The sequence below is a fragment of the Acanthaster planci genome, linkage group LG04 (genome assembly GCF_054643075.1).
Source record: "Acanthaster planci isolate LZ-2023a linkage group LG04, COTS_SCS, whole genome shotgun sequence".
NCBI lineage: Eukaryota > Metazoa > Echinodermata > Asteroidea > Valvatida > Acanthasteridae > Acanthaster > Acanthaster planci.
Window position 1 is genome coordinate 13,070,115 of NC_141780.1, and position 22,938 is coordinate 13,093,052.

Consider the following 22,938-nt stretch of genomic DNA (forward strand, 5'->3'; position numbering starts at 1 on the left):
CATGTACATCTACTTCTAGCCGCCACCAATCACTGTACCCTATTGCGAGCACTGCAGGGCAGGGTACAAAACTTTTGGACCAAAAGTGGTGCAGTAATGCTGCACAGTTACATGTATCAATGAAAGCAGTACATTAACTAGTGGAGTTGACTCCCCGCCCAACTGAAGTGTGCCCTTTGATTATGTCATGCTTTCCTTCCAGAAACCATGGCAGTAAAACCGTACCATGAGGCGAAACGCACATTCAACTACCGGACGTAATATATGCCTGTCACATGTTGCATTTTTTGACGCACTGCAACTGATGATCACATTTGCACTGAAAGAAAATTTGAAACAGCCGTTCTAGACCTGGAATATAAAAATATTCACGGCAAATAGTAACAGATAACAAGGTTGCATGTAGGGGTGTGCATTTGCGGGTATTTTTAGAACCGGGTACCCGTTTTTTGTTAACATCGGGTACCCGGGTACCCGGAAAAGAGATCGCCTGATAATGGCATTGCGCGCAACCCGGTGGATCATGTGCCCGAAACACGGTTCTTTTTGGTACCTAGGAAGCAAGCAGAACATTGTTCTAAACATTGGAGATAATCTCTCCTACCTTTTTATCAAACGAAATTGTTACCTTCAGTTTTCAAATTTTGTGTGGGTGTATGAAACAGAAAAACAAATCTTCACGGGAAACGTCAGAAAAAAGAACAGAGCTGCAAACCACGTACATGATATACGCACCTGCAAACGCTCAAAGGAAATGTCCCGGATGCTGCATGACCACGGACACGCGGAACGCATGTGGCGTGCACGAATGGTGAGCGCTGGTCGTGTCACGTGCGGACCAGATCAGTGCTATGTACGTCACGGGTTAAAAGGCTCAAAGTTTTATGTACAAAAATACCACCGTAAGTCGAACAATGCCCACACCATTACATCCACTTATTTTGAAGTTTCTGATTCAAAAAACTGCCACCAAAATGCTTCAAACGGCGTTGAAAGAATCGGAAGTCTAGATAGGGTCAGGAGTCATCGCAAGTTCATTTCTTTTCTGACGAGGACCAGCACGTTGCATAAATCAACGTAGCTGCAACTGTGTAATCCTGGCTTTCAAGACGCTGAAACTAACCTGATTGCAACGCGGGCCCAATTGTAGTCCCCTTCAGGCAGTCCAATCGCTGACACTGCAGCAGCCATGTGACCGTAAAAAGAAAGGTCATGTGACCACACATAAGGAAGCCCAAGTGAAAAAAATAGCAGCGCTCCACGTTGTTAAATGACTAAGCGATACGAAAGTTTTGCCACACGAAGGTACGTACCACGATGAAGTGGTTTAGTTTTATAAATACTTTTTCAGGATAACTCCATTCCCCTGAGGTTCAAATTGTCGAGATTTTAATGCATAAGTACTTCGACAAGTGATATTTGATTGGCCGACTGTATTATGACTTGCACCTGTCAACATTTCCTTTTTTTTCGAATGAAAAAATACTTGGATTTGAAATGCTTTAGTACATACAGAAAAAATCATTCCTGCTTTTTTGGTCAATTCCTCATCCACAGTTCCGCTGAATCACTGAGGAAATTCAAGTTGCTTTAATTTAAAAATAATTTTGAAACGGAATATTTCTTGGTATAAAACTTAACTAAACTGGTTCTCTGACTCTTTGGGTTTGTAGCGCACATTTAGTGCTTTGATTATAAAAGAGGCCGATCAACCGCACAATTTGTGCGTGATCGCTACTTACCGCACGCCGTGTGGAGTCCCAGTACCGCAGGAATATTACACAATCCGCTCTCACTTCGTCGTCAATCCCGACATAAAGTAACTTTCATTCATATTGTTTTATTTGACAAAAATACTCTTAATTCAAACAGTAAGCACTACTTATTCTGCACAAAAGTCATTTAGGCCGACAGGGTTTGATAGTTACAAATACAGTCATGCAAGTGTACATCAACAGCGCTCCCCCCCTCATAAGACAAAACTCCTTCGGTCTCTTGTTCATATAGGTTTGGTACAGTCATTTTCCTAGTTCCGGATCGCGAAAATTATTCAGTAAGACTGCAGCTAAAAAATCCTCAAATTCGAGTGAAATATGGTCAGAAGTCAACTTTGTGTTTTGGATATACTTCATTTTTTTTTTCGAAATCTAAGCTTTTATATTTGGATTCACAGGATCGATCGACGAAAGTAATGACACCTTCCTAGTTCTGGATCGGTTTAGGATCGAGACAAAAACGTCTTCACAAATATTAAGTAACCACACGAAAAATCCATTTTCAGCCAAAACCATTGTAAAAAGTTGCTTTTCTAATAGAAAATCTTTTAATTTTGAGAAAATTAGATGAAAAATAAGAATTCTAATGAATTAAAAAGGTAGAAATTGCGTACAGTTTGACTCGACTTTTAAACTGTACAGTGAGCTATCAACGTTATCCTCCCCGCGCCGCACAGTTGACGAACCCATTACGTCACATACATTTCTGCTGCGCCCGTGTAGTTGAGTTCGCAACGACTTTGCGTGGTAACGCCGCGCGATCCGAGAGTGGGGAAAAGCTTGCAGTTTTCGCTAAATTAACAAAAACGGAAACTCTAAAAAAGTCATTTTGATTAAGCGGACATTAGATGCAAAGGTTTATATGACTATTCAATTTAAAGAAATATTTAAAATCACACGTAGCGAGTGACCTATCGCCCGTGAATTTTTTTTTTTTTTTCGCTCTTGTGAACTAGGAAATTCCGGAACTAGGAAAACGACTTGCGGTGCAATGGGCGGAGTGGGTAAAAAAATTAGCTGTCGATCTCCGAATTCAAGTTTCATGTATGACCGCGGGACCGGATTTTCATCGGCACGGTGGTTTTCCATGAAGTCTGTCCTTCAGTAAGAAATTTCACAGACATTTTGTGCATGAATGTTTGTTCCTAATTTATTTACTTTTTTACGGGTACCCGGCCCGGAAAAATGGAACCGGGTTTTGAAATCGACGGGCGGGTACCCGGTACCCGGGTACCCGGCACAGGCCTAGCTGCATGCCACCTTGCAAATGCAGTTTCAAGGTTTTTGCTTTCAGCATTATTTTTTAGTAGTATATACTACCAACATACATTGACAAAATACTTGTTACAGAGTTGTCAGGCCGGAATCTTTGTTGCGTGACAGTTATCGTGTGAACCAGTAAAACTTTGCGGAGAGGTGGAAATGCAACATTCCCACAATGTGGTCAAATTTTTTCCTGACTGTAGAAATTTTCCCAACAGCATAGCATGGCATGACAGAAAAGGTGTTTCTTTGGTGTGGTTTCCAGTAGGAATAAAACATTTTTCTAAGTAAACATGACTTCAAGGATCATACCAGGGGAAGGTTACCACTTGCTACCCCACAGTTTGTCAAAATAAGAAGAAAACTTGGAAGTTGAAAATACCGTTCCCACACCTTTCTTTTGTCATGACATTGCCCATGGATTTCAGACAGCCTTGAGGTCGTTGACATCTTTCCAGTTTTACCTCCCAACAACATAAACCATGCAACAGCGGACAGTGCCCTGCATGAACATTGCATAACAGATTCATTACAGAATTTTAACCAAAACAGGCTGGAAATAGATGTAGTCTGTGTAGGAAATAAATATGTGTACCACATTTACAATGCATTTGAAAACATACTGTCACTTATCAATTCAATCTTTGAGCCCCAAGTTAGACCAAGAGAGGGCGCAATGTTCCTAGTAACGACGGCTCCTTTGGTGGGAACTGCACTCATCAGGTTCACAAGCAATTATGAAATGCACACGTCGCTATCAAGAAAATGAACAGTCCCACCAACATCACTCTGTTTAGTGGATAAGGGGGTGCTTCTGCTCAAGACATATTAAAAAAACCTTAACACTTCTCAATGTAATGGGTCACATATTGGTATGCTTCCCACATCATGACTGGAATATGACCTGTGATACAGTGTTTTATCAAATGAGGTGCAGCATTGTCTTGCTTCAATCACCTTTTTTATGGGAGTTATTAGAGAAATTAAAAATCAAGGTTTTTTTGAACCCACAGGAAACAATGACCTGTTTGCAGGAAATGGGCACATTAAGTGAAATGGATTGGTTGCAAATGCCATTTAAACTAGGCACTCCAACACCCTGCCGGTGTCATGAGTCAGCACTTTGCTGGGTAACAGTCCTTCCACTCAATTTACTGCACGGTCTGGTCATTACACAGACCTTGATGAACCAAATCTCTGTTGGCAGTTTTTTATGCCGTGTGCAGGACACCAGTGATACATGTACATTCAGTGTAGGTTGTACTGAGCTTTCAGTACCGGTACATGTGACTTGAGCATGAAATTTTTTTCTAATTCCCAAACTTTGTCCGTTTTTATCAGCGACAGCGTGCCTACTTGCATATACATTGTACCTGTAGTTTGTATGGACTATGACTTTGCCTGCAAGGAAATTTGCCCATTTTTTCAATCCTAATATTTTCTTAATTCCTTAAAATTTCAGATCTGTCTTCATTCATTTCTTCATATGTCCTTCATTTTCAACAGTATACTGTAGTCATACATTTGGGTGTTTGCACGGAATTTTCCTTCAGATTTAGATATTATGCCTGCTTTTTATGGACTGTCCACAAAAGAATTTCCGTCTGCCCTGCCTGTTGCCATTTAGAAAATGGTACTGTAAGGCAGCTTCACAGTGCTCTGACTGAACATTTTATTTGATACTTTGTAGAAACCCCAGCTTGTAATGAGACTACTCAATGCACTGTGTGAGGGAACAGCTCATCCTGAAGCCAGAAGAAACCTACAGGAGAGAGTGTCTCTACTGGCGTGTAGCCTTGGTACGTGTCTATAATTTTCACGTATTCGAGTCCCAAGATATGAATTTGTAGCTGCTGCACTGTACATGCATGCAGGGATTGTGTGATGTGGATAATAGTGAACACTAGTGATGTGTAGCACAGTGGTTAAGGTTAAGTGGTTAAGTACCAGTAACTTCTGACCACGAGGCTGGCGTTTTGAATCCAGTGATGGGGCATGTGTGTACGTTGTCACCATCGGGGAGTCACTCTACCTCCACGGTTGCAGTTTCAAAGTCGTACCATAGATTTTCATCAAAGTGTGATTGTGTTTGACAAAAATATCTCTTTTCCATGCACAGTACAAACTCACAGCCAGAAGTGTGCATGTAGGATTTTTCTCCCCATCTGACAGTTTTGAAACTTGCATTTGTTGCTACATGTAAACATTTTGGTAGAAACAAATTAAAGTCCAAGTATCAGTGTTATAGTCGAGACCACTTAAGACCTTCACAAGACCATGCGAGGCTAGCACAAGACCAACACAAGACCTCCAGTCTGAATTCAAGTCACAAGCTATTCAAATGAACCGCAACAGAAGCACTCTTTTGTCATTGTTCACACTGTTACTTGTGACTGGTCTTGTGTCTTGTCTTGTGCGTCGCCTTCTGTCTGGTCTTGTGATGGTCTAGACTACAAAACTGTAGGTATGGTGTTAAAGTTACCAAGTAATAAATGAAAAACTAAAAAAAAGGAGAAGTTGCCAACAGGAAAAACTGCTTTTGTTTGTTCCTCCTAAGGTACCTTAAGCTAGTTAAATACAGTTTATTGTTTAGCTATCCAACCTGGCTTGGCACCTTCCCAAGGATGTCTACTATGTGGTAACTGTCTGTCATCACCCAGCTTGCAAGATGGAATTTTCCAGGGTGTGACCATTGCCAGGCCAATGATTTGAAAATTGCACCTGTCAGAAGCACTTTAAGGCTTGACCAGGAAATATTAGCTAGGCTTCCTCTACTGTTCAATCTTTAATGCTATAAAAGAAAAAACAGCGCATTCTACATCTAAAGTTTGTTTCAAATATTCGAAGCACAAAATTATTCAGGATTTAGTATGTTTTTCACTTTGTTATTAGCAGTCAGGCAGTGAGGTATACACATATTTATAATAAAATTTGGTTATACATATTTTCATGTACCTTATGTAGATCTACTGTTTAATGTAGCCAATCGTTCCAATTTGCCATTCACACCGTGCAAAGTTATAAGACACCATAAAGAACTATCGACCTAGAGTCATTCAAAATGGTCATCACTTCCACATTTCATTCATTTATTTCTTCATTATCGCTGACAGATTCAGAAAATCTCAGGCCTCACGGTCAACATGCCATGAAATTATACAGTTGGTACTTGCTGGTCTTGTAATACCGTCTTTTTCATTGGTCGGAATGACAACTCAAATGATGTTTTGTGTCCAGCACCTCAGATCTTTAGCAAACTAAAACGCTGCAGGAATTGAATTGTTAATGTGATAGATACTTGCATGTGTACCATTTATGGCCAGATTTATGAATAAATTTTCTTGGAATGGCCGAGTGAGCGTCGCCACGTTTTGACACTTTTGGCCTATTAAAACCGAAGACTGACCATTCTTCTTGCTGTACAATACATGTAATTTTCAAAGTTTTGTTATGGAATCTTGTCGCATACTGAAGCTTAATTTCTGCTGGAAAAGACAGATACTGTTATTATTGTACTAATGTAGAAAATCATTTTTTATGTGGAAATTTGGAGTCCAGAGATTCTTAAACTTGTATCCATGTGCATTGCACTGCATAGTCCCTAAATACATGAACTTGCAGCTAACTTAAACTCACTGTCAAGTCAATCTGATGCTTTTGTCATGCAGCATGTGTGTGTAGTGTGCATTGGTTGGAAACCTCAGATACAAACGCAAAGTCTAGCATACTGTACATTAGCTTAGGTTGGACGTCGTCTACATTGCATTGCAACTGACGTCCAGGGTATAAAAGTCCTCCTACAATGTGAAATTTTTTCAACGGATTTTCTCACATTTTTACCGGGCGAAGACAGCTCAAATGTTGCTTAAAAGTGCCTTGTACCCCGAATTTCATAAATGCTGTGTTGAAATTACTAAATACGCCTGCATCTGACCTTTCTTATTAGACATGGAAATATCATCGGAATCCATTTCAAACTGTTACTATTTGTTTGGCAGGTAATTTGCATTAATTCGTCACTCCTGGAAATTAGAAAATGTGTTCTGAACTTACAAAATCACAGGTCAGATGTTACAAGGACGCGAAAATAAAAGAACCCCTAATTTTTGGAATTACCCATGTATTTGTACCGTTACCCACTCTTGTTTACATTCGTAGATCTTCTTGAGCGAGCAAATAATGCAGGCAAAAAAGGCAATAACCACTTCACCGCCACACAGACTCTGGAGGGTGCCAGTGCTCAAATGAATCCACTCTTTGGTTTCAAGAGAGACTTGGTTCGTTTGATCGGTAACATGTGCCACAACTACACTGCGAACCAGAACAAGGTAACTGGTTATTTTCTTCTCTTTTTCCCCCCAAATTTTCAGAAATGGTCACAGAGATCTGGTGAGTCAACCATAGGCATGAACCTAATGCTGTCCTTATTACATGTATTGTACATAAACAATGTTTTATTTAATGGATTATCCTTGCGAAAACTGTGTTGGGACATAACAGAGCTAAAAGTTACACTTCAAGTTTGAAAAGCTCAATTCAAGCTTTAAGTTTGAATTGTTTTACTCAGTAGAAACAGGTACATAATGAAGTTTGATTTCCTGTTGATGAAGAAAGCTTCAGTGGCCAATTTGACTACTTGACTCTTTTGAGATAATCCTGACAGCTTTGCTGCTGACAAAAGTGTGCTCAGCAGGGGTATGTACATGTAGCTGGACTTGAGAAGGCAGTAAAGTGAATCCAGATTATGATGGGTTAGCCATGTTACAGACATCTGCAGAATGTGAAGGAGTAGGACAAAAGGGAAATTAGGATTTTGCTGCGCTGTGCTGAGGCAGCTTTTTATAGTCAAGTTTTAAACAAATCAAAGCATCAAACGTGGACCTGTTGTTCCACTTACAGATGCGAAACTTGTAGAAGTGGATTTGATGTACTTAAAGGGCAAGTTTCAGATACATGTAACTGTTCGTGATGTCCAGAAATCACGTGCTGAGGATAATTTGTGCGGTGGTCAGAATTTACATATCTAGACAATGGGCCATAAAGGGCAGACCTGTTTTATGGGCATGATTGTCTGAAGTTTGGAAATGACATACATGCACATTTATGATTGTTACAGGAAATCAAGGTGACACAGAAATGTTTAATTGTGAACCACTCTGCAGAAATGAGTCGCATTTCGCCGGAGCCGCTTTTGAGTTAAAGGCCTCGAAAGAATCTTGCACAGTGTTTAAGCAATAGGTATTGTCAATATTTTTAAATCTATACAATATCCATTTTCATCAGACCAAACTAACTGATACATCAAAACATAGAGCTCAGTTTCCTCCATCTAATACAAAGTAAAAACTCAAAAGTGGCTCCAATGACTTGCGACTAATTTTCATGGAGTGGGTCACATTTATGCGTGAATTTTTTGTGGCAAACCATTCATAGTAAACACATCTATCCAAATTCTTGAAATTGCATGGACTCTGCACTTTTGACATGTAAGTTACATATAAGCTATAGATTGGGGTTACTCAAGTTCACCTGGGCCCAGTGCCAGTATTTTGTCACACCCATCAGTGTCCCTTACCTACATGTGAGCAACGTTTAGCCCCCATCCATAAGCCGGACTCTGTGTTAACACTTACAGGGTTATTGTGGCATCTGTTACCATGTGTAAACAAACAGTGGCCACATCCCGGAGGACGCTGCCCTCGTGTGGTGTCAAGATGCCAGACTGCTGTCTGTCAAGGCGGGTTGGGTCCCAGTTAGTTTTCTGCCCTTGTGGAAATTGTAGCTGTAAAAGTTCTGATTCATTGGAGGCATTCATAACAGATTCCTTTGGGAGTTTCTTTATATGTGTCTAGAAACTCAGAAAATAGAACTTTACTCACAAATACGTGTTCCTGGTTTTAAAGCAGGGACAGAGAAAGTGACCAATAAATGACTTTACCACCTTCCTTGACCCATGCAACTTCCTCCACCATATGCATCAACTCCCCCACCCCACCCCCTTTGATAATACCACAGTGCCTGTTCTTCAGAGCTCATTTTTCTTAAATGTAAAGGGACGCTTTTCCCTCCTTCATATAACACTCACAGACGGTCAAGAATTCAATTCACTTTCCCTTGCTTCAGGCTAGCCACCAATAGTCAGATCACAATTCAGGTTAGTTCTGTTACCAGTCCAATCGCATCAAAAGACAAAATCAGGCCACTGGTAGACCAAGATGGCTCATCAGTTAATGTCAAAGCATAGCTGTATTATAGCCAGTCCATTTTGTCTGATATAGGCAGGGCGACTCTGACCTGTTAGAAACAGTCACTTGAATGGTTATAGTGGTGGGTAGCTGTGCCAGTCAGGTAGAATACAAATATAAAGAATCAGTAGCACTTGATGAAGTAACTGTAGCTATGAAAGCTTAAAACGAAAGTTATACTTTAATAGTTAGTCATTAAAGTGCTACTGATTCTTTATAATTGAATGGTTTTGACAGAGTACAACTTTATTTCAGATGGATGTCTGCATACACGTAGGAATGCTTTAATGAAAAACTCCTCTCATGTTCCTGTTCCCATCCATCCCCCCCAAAAAAATTCAAGTAATTCAGTATGTATCTTAATGGCATTCCCTTCTAGCTCCAAAACTCTGTGCACAAACTGAGTATCACTTACCGGTAGTTTTCACTTCCTGACTGCCCAGGATTACACCCAGGATTTCTCAAGGGGGTGGCTGAGGTTTTACTGTCCAGATTATTTCCATGAGTTGTCTAAGGTGTTAAAATCAACACACAAAAGCGAAGCAAAAGCCTCTAGCAATGAACTGAGGTTTAGTAAACTACATGAATAATTGAATTTATTTCAGGAAAATAAATGTTAGGTTTTTCCAGTAAAGGAATACTCATAAGTCTCAGGGAGAAGGGAATGCATAGACATTTTAGGGACCTCTCCCAAAACATGCGTGTAATGCCCACTCTGAATGCTTGCCTCACCCAGTGGTCCTCGTTTTTATTCCCACCATTTTCCTTGTACCTGCAATAGTCCTAGTTCATTAAGTTCCATGTAGACTGTAACTTTACCATTCTTACCAGCAGCAAACTTCCTTGACCCTCCAACTCCATCAGAACATTCATTTGTGGGCTTATGCATATATAGCAGGTGTGGGGTAACATGCTGATATGGATCAGCTGCATGTGCACGTACGTATAGGTCACTGAGAGGAACAAACTGACTTGTCAAGAAGAAAGCCAAAGTGGCAGTGAATTATCATCAGAGGATTTATTTTTGGTCTTTTTTTCCCAACAGTTTATGTTGAACATGCACTTTAAATATCAAACGTGTGAAATGGATTGTGGGCCGTACATGCCGTGGTGCTTGTTTCCAGCTAAGCCTATGTTGTGTGGACATGTATTTATAACAAATCCGACATTAGTGCTTCCCTCATGGCTACATGTACCTTGGTATGTGGACTATTATATGGAAGCAAGGGAAGGCCAAATTTTGTTTGCAGTTCTAAACTTTGATACACAATCTACCAAAATGCAACATATACATGTACTCATATGAGAGACGATGCACTGGAAATTTTGTGTACATATGTACATCTCTCATATCAAGAACTTCACATGTGTGTGAAGTCCTTTTCTTTAGTAATCCTGGAGAATGATGCAAAAGTGGCCATGCAGTCAGTCGTAAGTCCTTCAAATTCACTATTCGTGTATTGGCAAGTGTGCCTTGGTCCCTTTCTATGACCTTGTTAAACAGGTGCATATCTTTGATTTTCTTATGAGAATTAACAAGAACTACTGTGGGGTGAATGAACAGTGGTTCATGATAAAATTCCCTAAGGCTTCAAATCCACATTGACAGTTGAAAACTAAGGTCCAACCTAGGCTGTTAGAGACCCTCTTCTGTCAAGACTTTCCCACTTTAAAGAATGAAACATGTTGAACAATGACTTTGCACACAATACAAGACACCTTCATGGTACTTGAGTCTTTATCCCATCTCGTGGACCCTAAGATCCACCTACCTGAGTATTTCAAGTGGGCCCTCTGTTGTGCATGCAAACAAGCTTTGTCATGCTGGGAAGTATGTGCCAGAAGGTTGACAAAAACAAGGTAAACAGAGATGAAAAGAAAGAAAAAATCATGAGCAAACAGTTTGGTGCTTCCCATGCCAGAAATCATCCCATTGTCTGTACCCAGATGACATGATGGATTTAAGGAGAACAAAAGGAGAACAAGAAAGAAGGGGGAGGCAAGAGTTGACAGGATTAATTCTTTCCATGCACTTGTTGGGTTCCTGTCTTTGGACAGTTATATGCTTGTCTGCACATTCCTGTAGGGTTCATGGCCCACCCAGTAGGTTTCTCATTGATGTACATAAATGTACGTGTATGTGCATGTAGCTGGCAGGATGCCCCCAGTCCACTTCCCTCTTATAAGGAATAGTAGAAAATCACTGATAAATTCAACTTAACAAAATGAGATTGAGTTGCTAGAACAATACTTTAGAGTCGCTAGAAATGTTTCATACTGAAAATAAGAAGTGATGTCCATTTTTGTCATGAAACTGATACAAGGGCAAACACGTTCATATTTATGTTTTTGTTTTATTTACACTTTATGAATTCCTCATTTATTGTCCTTATTTAAGAATGTGGTTAAGATCTCGGGGGCCAGTACCAGCTCTTTTTGAGTTAAACAAATTGAGTAAGTTTACCCATATGTAGCTATGCACATTGCCATCATTAATCTCATGTTGATTGGATTGGTAAAAGGGTGATCAGTGAACATAGCAATGTAGAAATAATGAGTTAAATGCAAGGGGAACTTTACAAAAACAGTCATTCTTGTTTTGTGTGTTAGTGAGTTACAGCCATTATGTTCTCAGAGCGGGTGTCCATGTTCAACCGTAGTGTTTCTGATAGACCCTCTCTGGAAAATTTTGTTTTTCAACATTGAGTTACACATGTAGGATACTGAATTTTGTTTGGCAAATCTTTACTTCAGAGAATTGGATCAGAATGTACTACTATGACAATAAGTAAGGAAGGATATGTTTACCCCTCTTTTACTTACTAAAGAAATACCAAACCTTTTCTGAATTTCCTTGTGTCATGATTGCTATTGAGTCAGATTGATTCTTTATTATACAGTCTTTAACTTCACATTGAGTCAGCTGCCATTATACCAAATATGAACATCCGCAGAACGTGCATAGATGATGTTTTGCCTCCAAAACCCATGACATTTGTTTCAATTTACATTGTAGCATAATCCCTGCCCCATTCAAATTTTCCCCCTTTGGATCCCATCCCATAGGCCCCAGCCGGTAATTCCTGCATGTCAACTGCCATTACAGCTGTCCTCATCCCAGGGACCCAATAGTTAATTTCCACTTTCCCAATCAATTTAGGATTCAGCTCTGGTTTCCTGTATGGGCCCCCCCCCTCATCAAGTTTTGGGGCCGATGCTTAATAGCTTCCACACCTGAGGTTCAACAACAAGTCACCCTCATTTCAAATCAAATTTACTGCAAAATTACCGCGCTTGATGTCTGAGAAAAATCACATGTACTCCTGACTTGTCTTGGGTTTAGGGGGCTGCATTTTGCCAGTACATGAGACAGGAGAATGTACGTGAACTTTGTTGCAACTTTAACTCGTTTTAATCAGCAATCAAGCAGGGCGTGCTGTTGTTACTGATACAGACCATGGCTGTTTCTGTTCTGAGTCACAATGAATTATGCCGATATGGCAAGTCACAGAACAGGTGCCCCGTGTGGTATCAGGCTTTAGAAGAACTATATATATTATCTTTCTCTTGCATGTGAACGTCCTAGCTCTTCTCAAGATGGCTAGTTCAGGTACCGCCACAATTTCATGTTTCTTGGGAATTGACACATACTTAACTGATATTTTTTCAGGTTTTCCTTAGTCAATTTATAGGCAAGGTGAGGTAACATGATTTCAGTGGTGAAAATGACACTTCACGTCTTGAAATGAAACAAATGGCTTCTTATGCTGCAGTTTTGATAGGCTGTGAATCACGAACATTGTATCATTTGTAAGTACAGTATTTAGTTAAGCATCATTGCATGACTTGTTCACAGCAACCCTATGCACGTGCCGTTCTGGTTTGTTCTGCCCAATATATTAATAACATACAGTGTATAAATATATAAACTGTAAAAAACATAATATATGAAATTGTGAAATTTGTCGATCACAGTTATTCATGCAAGAGCTGCCTCTGAATCAGCAGCTAAAAGAATTGCCCACGGCCCACATACTGCAATACAGGTACTTAGCAATCAATTTGTTACTACGGCATTATGCTTTGCTGACTAACATGCATGAACTCACAAGACCTGTGTAAGAAAGCACAGTTGGAGAGTTCTTCATTTCAGAAGGGCCACACATAAGGCTGGGTATCATCTTTCACTGCACATGGAGACCTGAAAGCAGAAAGTCACTAATTACGTCCACCAAGAAAACGGAAAACTGGTTTCAATTTACACCTAACAAAACAGACAAATATTTGCCACAAACTTGAGCTGTTTTTAACGAGCCAATGGCAGAAACAAAAACTTTGCCAAGACCTGTTTGAGGGAGAATTAAGCTTGTCTCAACAGCAAGTACTTACACTCTCAAAGACAACATTGTGGTCCCACTAAGCACTTCGTTGAAAAATAATCTACCACAAACAAGACTGCTTGGCGGTAATTAACAATTGTAACAGAGTATTGGAAGCTAAGGTTAGGTTAACATTCCTAGTGTTGAATTGTTACTGTTACAGGTTGCCTGAGAATTGGAGACTTTCTGTTTTTCCCCCTTGGGCCAAGGGACAAGAAGTCTTTGGAGTTTTCTTTGATAAGTAGCAGGCAATTAGGCCCAAGTTGACTGGGAGGCAGCTTAGACTGCCCTATTTGAGCCACCTTTTGTCCCCTCATTGTTTGGCCACGTAACCGAACACATATTTTGACAAATTTACCCACAATACAACATTGCTTGCCAATCACCTTGTGCCCTCCTGAGAATAGATTTGACTGACTGGTTCCACACTCTCATGTATGCTTTTGAATTAAAACTGGCTGACAGTTGGGGGCCATGTGATTGACCCCAAGTTTTAAACTTCAAATTTAGCCACGACCATGATTTTTATGTGCAGGGTTGGTGATTTGGAACAAATGTGAAGCTGCACTCCTGAAGCCAAGTTTTTCTCTCATTAGTATTTGTGTGTATTTAAAATCATATTAAACTTGGAGGATATAGGGATTTTACATTAGCGCCATCTGTGCATATCCACATTGAAACCTAGGCTCTCTGTGTTGAACTTCGTCACACACGCCCTCTGAGTCGACACAGTACATGCAGTATCCGGTTCGTAAATGTGATGCCACTTTTAAGTTTAAAGCACGCCCACTGTACATGCAGATACATGACCATCGCAGGTACATTAGTTCGTGGTAAATTGCCATTATTTTTTCTTTTGTCATCCTGAAAGACTATTCCACAAAAATATGCTGCCTGAAAAGTCTGAATTTAACATACCTTTATGTATTTTGTGTCTTGACTCCTTACTTTCAATCGTCGGATTGTATTAAGAATTGAAGCTGGCACATACAGCCCCTTTTTCAAATGCCGAAGTGTGCAGATCGACGCTAAAAGCGTCATATTGGGATCCCCCTATTGAGGACTGTTAGGGCTGGTGTACTACATGTGAATTCACACTGTACGGAGTATGACCATTTTTTTGCATATGCTGTTGACTCATGCTTATTTTTTTAGTTTTTATTTATTTATTTTGGGGGGGGTCAAATTACACTTGGAAAAAGTTTATTTTACTATTGATGTACATCTCAATCATTCTTGCAACTGGAGTATTTGATACACTTGAGGGAAAGATCAGATATTTGATTAACATCCAAAGATGTTTTCATGTCTCCCTTTCTCCCCCCCCCCACGAAGGGTCTGGTGCTGTCACAGCAAACCTGCTTCAAGAATGCGCTACCTTGCATACACACCGTAATAAAATCCTTTTCTGAAATTGTAAACACCCCCAGAAGCAGTTGCATACTGACCTCCCACTGTCAGTGACTTCCGAATGCGGCCATGGGATACTTTGATAGGTACTCTCAAGGACCCATTCAAATTTGAACTTCTCGACCAAGAACAGAACCCACAAAATGGGCCTGAAGGGTTAGATGCTGAGGCTATACCTCTTGACAGATCTAGAGCCACCAGTAAAAACTGTTTCAAGAGGGACAGTAAAAATTTATGGTGGGTAGTTAAACTTGGTCCAACAAATACCAGACTTTTCAAGTGATCTCCAGGACCCTTTGTGCAGTTCAAGTTTGCAATTTTACTGTGTCGACCCCCAAGTATGTGGATTGTTCTCTTAAAAATACCAGAGTCATAAGTTTCTGCTTGCAATCTGGGTACCGTAATTGAAGTGTGGTAGTTTAGAACATTTACTGGTATTTGGCACCTGTTGTCTGGACTCATCATCCATATTTAGCACTGCAGAATTCTGCAATCAATGTCACAGGCTCAGAGCTTCACTTTGTCTTATTGTTTTTGTTTCTTTGGACTCAGTCCCAGTCTCACCCCAGGAATTCGGAGTTTAATTGCTTAACTCAGATTTATCACAAGAGGACTCTTTTGATTCCCTTTGAAGTTCAAGTTTACTGCCAGTTAAATAGTCTGAACAGATCAGGTCTCATTTCCCATCAGCTCTCTCTGGTGGGCTGTTTTCTGGTGGTGAAATGTCCAACGGATGCTCTGAAGTAAATGCCACATGTGTGCTGTTTTTGGACAAAATTCAACATGCCACAACTTTCTTTACCGTCGTTAGAATGACTAATGTCTTGGACGCGACTGAAACTGAATTTTTAAAGACACCAAGCATACTTGGTCTCAATTCGACTGAGTGAAGACAAGATGCACGTGTGTATAGCAGTCTTTCCATCATTTATCATTTTTTATGACAAGTATTCTTGGAAAAATGAAATGATATTTTTCCCTTTGGCTAAGAATCCGTCATGGGAATATTCCAAAGGAAATTTCAGCCAAGCGTGAGGGAGGAAGACTTGTGATTGGCATCCGTCCAACAGGAAGAGCAATGTTGCCTTGCCGGAAGGAACTGATCACAAACATGTCCCCCAATATCAGCCATGCTGACTTGGAACAATTCCCTTGTTTGTTTCAGTAATCCAGACAAGAGAAACCTATTATTCCTGTCTGAGAAAGCTCACAGACAATTATGGTTTGGGCAGTAATTGCTAAGACTTTGTAGCGGTGTTGTAACCAAATCATTTCTCTACAGGTCAAGTCATAAGTCAGTTTTTACTAAGTCAAATCCCAAGTGTTTGTTTCTAGCCTGTGATATAATTATTTACATGGTACTTGTACACCTCTGTGACCTGTATTGATGATGTGCTGGGATATTTTGTAACATAAATCTGACCCATGTGCCTTTTTTTCCGATTATAATGTGCTGTTATTTTTAATGATAAAACATAAGCATAATGAAAACTGACAGTCTTGCTTTTCCACATAAAAAGTTGTAGATACGTTTCTTATTCTTGTTTTTCATTTTAATAAAAGTTACCAGTGTCTTCCTGTCAGATTTGTTCAAGTTGAGAAATGTCATTGAGTCAGATTTGTTCAAGTTGAGAAATGTCATCGAGTCAGATTTGCTCGAGTTGAGAAATGTCATCGAGTCAAATTTGTTCAAGTTGAATCCCGAGTCATTTTCTCCCATGTCAAGTCAAGCCAATTTTTTTGGGTTCCCAACAAGTTTCCTTTACAAAAAAATTTATTCCAAGCTCATGTGAGTCTTACTCAGTGATTCAAGTCAACAACATTGACATGTACGAACTCAGTATTGGTCATGGGTATTCATCAGGAATTCCAGCCATCAAATACTCTTTTTATTGTTGCAGATCCGTGAACTACATGGTATCCCAGTCCTACTGGAGCATTGTAGCATTGATGACAGCAACCCCTGTATCCTTTGCAGAAGAGCAATGCTTGAAATTGATTTCATTGTCTTACAGTTCTCAGAATAGAAAGACAAAGCAGCGTACTAAGTTGACTTATTCTTACTCTTCACCGAGTGTTTGTTAACTCTCCAGAAAAGTGACTCTGCCATTCTTTTCATGCAGTCAAACGGTTGTCACAGGGGAGGGGAACTCAATAATGAACATTTGGAGATGGTTATCACAGTCTATCCTGGAGATGATTTGTTGGAAAAGAGCTGATTCCAATTTGGGCAACTTTTCAAAATAACACACTGGACAACTGACACCCCTGTGCTGTGATACGATTTATCCAGAAAAACTGGAGAAGTATTGCCTGCTACTCAGTCTCCTTCCTCCCAAGAAAGAATGGAAGTTGTTTTTCCCTCTCGAGTGAAACTGCTACTTTCATTAAAGGGTAACTCCAATGGATATGTCTAAGACACAATTCCTCTGCGACTTTGTACTCTTCTTTAATGTATGAATACTCTTTTACACCCCATTTGGTTAAATACACTGAAAAGGACACTGTTTTTAAACAGTTAAAATTATCTGTGCTTTCCTGGACAGCTGAGGGCACTGTTGTTCTGATGTCATCTAGGGAAGACATAGCAGAGCGTTTTCAACAAGTGGATTCGGCTTAGACTTTGGTTTTGCTCAGTGGCGTAAATCTGTGCAGAACTTTGGGGGGGATGGGGAATGGGGGATGGGGAAAGGTAGGGGGATGACTTCCCGACCATCCCAATTTGAAAAGTGACGGGGGTATTGATGTAAATCTGTATTATGCATTCACAATTGTATATTCACGAATTTTGATTATTTGCCTTTTTTTGAGTGATATTGAATGCATTTTAGTCATTGAAAATCTAAAAAATTTGTCACAATCTGGTTTGATTTTTTACTCACCACAAAAATAAGGGGGGATGATTCAATAGCCCATCCCCCACCTCAAAAAGTGGCAGAGATATATACTGGATTTTGAAGGTTTGTACTAAAAAAGATTGATTGCAGTGATTTTTTAAGTACTTCTTCGGATGCTTGCTTAATGCTGTCTAGTGGTGTTTAACCACCAGGTACCCTATTGAATAGGCCATGCTCAAGAACAGTCACAAGTAACAGGGTTAACAATGCCAACTAAACTGGAGTTCGTGTGTTTGTTGTATCATGGTCTTGTGGGGTTGTAAGAAATATCAAATACAACACTGCTATTGAAGTAAAGCTCAGGTACCAGGCTAACTGTAAAGATACTGTACCCCAACATTCAAAAGGAAAGGGGAAAACGCATGTGTGAAAACTGCATTAAAATGGCCAGCTCTGTATCAGCGAAATGTTCATCAACAATCTCTCAACATGAATACGAAATTTGTTCTAGCATTCATGTAGCCGAGTGTTTGTTCAAAAATTTCACCACAGGAACCTTTTGAATCTTTTCTTTCCCTCTGCCTGAAAAGTTTTGGGAAAGTTGGTGACAAGTGCCCAGCACCATAATTTGGAACCGGTTCACAACATCAGCAGATGGGGATTTGAGTACCTGGTTCCAATGCACAGCCTTAATTAATTCTTTCCCTTGACTTTCATCTCTCCGCTGGTTCCTTAGTCATCAGCCAGTGGGCCATCTTTGCCCTCCGAAACCTCTGCGACGGCAACCTCGAGAACCAAGCGGTCATTGCTGAGATGTCCAACCAGGGTGTGGTCAACAACGAGCAGCTGGAAAAGTACGGGTTTCAGGCCGAATGGCGGGAGGGCAGGATGTACTATCGATCAACGAAGAAGAAGTGAAGGGGTCAAGTGAGTGATATCTCCCAACTGTCAACACTTATCTGATGGTCAATGCATGCCTCACCCACTTTGCCGAGCAGAGTCACGGCAAATTGATGTATTTATTTATTTCTTGTATATATTTAGAAATAATAAAATACACAATAAACAGGGCTTGTGAAAGATAAATAAAAGTATAAAACTGCCATCAAAAGATGTGTCAATTCAAGCCCCTAAACTCAAGTGTAAGAGATAAGAGTATTCCATCTTTAGAAGATAATATCTTTTAAAAAAATGGAAAAAAAAGCAAATATGTGCAAAGATTCAAGCAAATTCAAACAGCAATTGACACAAAAATTGGTACAAAAGCAACGATCAGTGCAACTAAACAAATAGCATACGACCAAACACCCAATGGAATGAGCAACAGAAAAAAGACTGCAGAACAAGTTCCTCCAAAAAGTGTAGATTGGGTAACAAAAAAATCAGGACATTGGAAGACTAATAGAAATAGAAAAGATTGTCACCAACAAAAACTCCCAACGTCTAAAAAGCATCCCTAGACATCCCGCAGGTCAGTGTAGTTCATGATAAGACTTGAGTGAGCTCTATAAATGCATGAACATGCAAGCTTCATTCTTTGAAAATATCATTCAGCTAAATCTTGCCTCAGTGAGTAGCCCTTATTACACCCTCAACAGCAAAGCTTATCCAAGCTATGTAGCTTTCCAGCTGTGTGTGTTTGAAAATGCACTGATCTATCATCACGGTAATTTCCTACTTTTCCACCTCACCCCAACTTAGACCAAGTTCTCTAGTACCTTGACCTGTTTCAAAGCCAAGATTCCCCCCTCCTTCTGAAACCTCCTTGTCCCCACGTTTTCCAAGACCTCATTGTGTACTTCCAATCAGCCTTCTTCCTTTTATTTGGTTTATTGATTGAAAATCATTGCACCCATAGGATTCATTCCATGAAATTTGCACCAATGTTTACAAAAGATAAACAAATGGCTATATATAAATTGTTAATAATGCAAGTTAAATTAGAAAACAGTTTTTTGCAATAGAGTACCAAAGTGAATACATCACGTGCAGAATTATGTGTAAACACATTAGTGCAAGAACCGGTGCATGAACCGACACAACACGTACTCCATTTGTTTGCACCACACTTTCTAGTTCAAAATAACGTCACACCTCGGTAATCTATACACCCATGTTTGTAAACCCAACTCCAGTTTCCCGTGTCTCGAACCTGTTATCATGCATAACCAAACCCCAGCGCTTCGCCTATCAACCACTTTCCAATTCCAACTCTACTTCCCAAGGTCCACCCAGTTTTTGTTAGCCCACTTCTCCATTTCCAATTTGTCCAGACCTTACCCCTGTTCCTACCAGCAAGGTGTCCTCATTCCCAAATACAACTTTCCCTTTGTCAAACCAAACTCTTTCAAACCTTGGTAAACCCAGTTCCCCATTTTTAATTGGTTCCAAGCTCAAGCCAAACCGTGTTCCCCTACCTCAAACCTGTAGGTATAACTAACCTGTCGCTATTCTCTCAAAATCAGTTCCTGTCCTTAGTTGATCCTCGTTCTCAACCTAACTCCAGTTCCCAACCTCCTGCCTGTCTCCTATGTACCACATGCCCTAATTTCAACACTTGCCCATTACAAGACTCCATTTTCTCCCTAGACATATCAACTTATTTTTTTCCCAAATGCACAACCCACCAGCCGTTAACACCATGATTCTGTGCAATGTTCCAGTGTTCTTGTAGAACTTACGACTTCAGTAAATGTATTTATATGTATAATGTATAATGTATGTCAGTAAATGTATTGTGTCTATGTATTGGAATTTCGGTAGCATCGCTTGTAATACCAGGCATCGATCAGATAATTAAAGAGAACGAATCCTGGCCGTTGAATGCGTCAGTGTGATTTACCTGATTCCTTGTTCGGATTTTCTTATCAGTGTACAGCACACTTTTTAACAACTACTTTGCCTTTTTCTTGAGAGTTGATGTCAGCATTAGAAGATGCGAAATACGGACAAATATTATTGTCACCACCTCCAGAAATCTTCGTTATCTCCATCATCTCGATGCTTTGGATGTAGTTTCCCGACAAGGGCATCGAAACCATTAGAGGAAGAGTGGCATCATTACTCTCACCACTGTCAACGCGACAGACGTTTCATCACCCCTTTACCAGCACCACCACCGCCCCCAACTCTACCCATCACCACCGCCCCCAACTCTACCCATCACCATTATCACTACCCTTGCCCTTAACTGTAACTGCCAAGAGCATCTCGAGTCAACTTCCAGCCAAGTGCAGTCAGGGAACCTTCACCCGAAATGTCTGGACGGTTTACCCAGCGTTTTGTAATCCACCCCTCCCTGGAATCGCAACATGCATCCCTTCCACTGTCCCGTGACATTTTAATGTGACAACAAGGTTAAACGCTGCCAAAGCACGTAAGGCCGGCTACGCACTGCGGGGTTTGTTTGTGATGCCCTCGGCTATTTCCTCGCGCAATCAAAGCCAAAAAATAAAAACAGCATAACTTGAGTGAAACTCACCCACTCTTAAGAGGCTGCAGAAAGAATCCACCCGTCTCGACTTGACATGATCGTGGCATTTAGATTTTGTCCGCCCGTAGCCGCGGCGAGAACTCTGGCGGTTACTGTAGCCGTTTCAACCCGGCTACCCGAGCCCGCGCGCGGTCAGAGGCTCGGGGTGCGACGCTGGGTGAGCCGTGGAAAGCCTAATGAACTTCGACGTGCATCCAGAGAGGAGAAATTGGGCCGTGAGAAAAGGGGGATTCATGCCGCTCCAGTAAAAAATCAAATTATGTGTCCCCCGCACCATTGCGCTAGGAATGACGCACTGCGAGGGTTGTTACCTCATGGAAGCTAACATGTCAGGGCCTTGAGACTATATGCAAGAACTTAACATGCACTTTAATAATTTTGTACGTTGTTGTTGCGACATCATGATGGGTGCATGTGGGATTTGAATGTGGTCCAGGTTGACAGTAGGTAGCACGCGCGCTCGCTGACAGTTCGTGTGTGGCCAGCCGTTTGCGGGGACATTTTTGGGAAGTCAACAAATTTGATTGATAAGTGACGTTACAGTCGCTTCATTTCCATCGAATAACCCAATATGCCAACATTCCCCGCTTTGGGACGTTGCGAGTTGCCCCCAAACTATGCTGAATTCCTAGAGAGTGAGTTGTAACATACTGCGAGGCAGGAGCCAGTGTCGCGTACATAATGAAATTTTGTATCTTTTGCCTTATATGGACAATATCCCTGACGATCCCTTTTTCTTCTCTTTAAAGAGGTATGTGCAGTACAATCAGTGAATCTATATTTCACGAGTCCAAATTTCACACCTCACCAGAGTCCATAGATTCCTTTGTGTATAATTCTTCTTTTTTATCCTAGGCAATGGTTGAATACTTAAAGTGGCGTTTAGCAACATGGTCTAGTCTTGCATGTACATAAATGACTTTTTTGTACAAGTTAGATAATAGGTTAGAGTACCACTGTGTGTTGGTCCTTGTGTGGGCGTGACCGCAAAGTAAACGATTGCTTTGAACTATTCTGTGCCTAATGGCGGAAACTATTTTTCCCGAGTTCTTTTTCTTCCTCAGAGCTCAAGAGATCGCAAAAACTTCAAGTTTGGCTCAGACAGAATGGTTATAGAGCAGAGCCGCTGTTCGCACAAACCTTCCAAGACCAGAAAAAAATAATGTTATGTTAGTATTCTTTTCTTTTTAAAATCTTGTCGTTCCTACGTATGGTTGTCTGTCTGTATGGTAGTAGATCTGTCTGTGTGAAACACAGAATTCCTCCTCGAGATGCCTACATTATTTCCAAAGGCAGAAGTGACATAATTTGTTCAAGTTCTGCAGCTCCGAAGGGGGCGTGTTTCACGCGAAGTATAGCAGCAAGCCTTCAAGTCAACCCAATTGATACACTTGCCGTATGAAAATAACGCGGAACAGAATTAACTCGTAGCAACCCCATTTTTGTAAAGTGTGTTTGCATTGTGATGCTTGCATCTGAGTGGGACTGCACTCCCTCCAGCGGTCGGGTGATTGACAGGACACCCATATCCCCTGT

General features: G+C 40.6%; 1 protein-coding gene across 3 annotated transcripts in view; it reads left to right on the forward strand.

Moving 5' to 3' along the window:
* The window catches only part of atxn10 (ataxin 10), a 29,236-nt gene extending 8,503 nt beyond the window's left edge, over window positions 1–20,733 (forward strand). For all 3 annotated transcript variants that reach the window (XM_022252124.2, XM_022252125.2, XM_022252126.2), the window contains exons 6-9: window positions 4,729–4,837; window positions 7,197–7,366; window positions 16,974–17,037; window positions 18,646–20,733. In XM_022252124.2, the coding sequence (XP_022107816.2) occupies window positions 4,729–4,837; window positions 7,197–7,366; window positions 16,974–17,037; window positions 18,646–18,827 (525 nt within the window). In that variant the 3' untranslated portion in view covers window positions 18,828–20,733. The remainder of the gene's footprint in view (window positions 1–4,728; window positions 4,838–7,196; window positions 7,367–16,973; window positions 17,038–18,645) is intronic.
* Window positions 20,734–22,938: the final 2,205 nt, after the last annotated feature.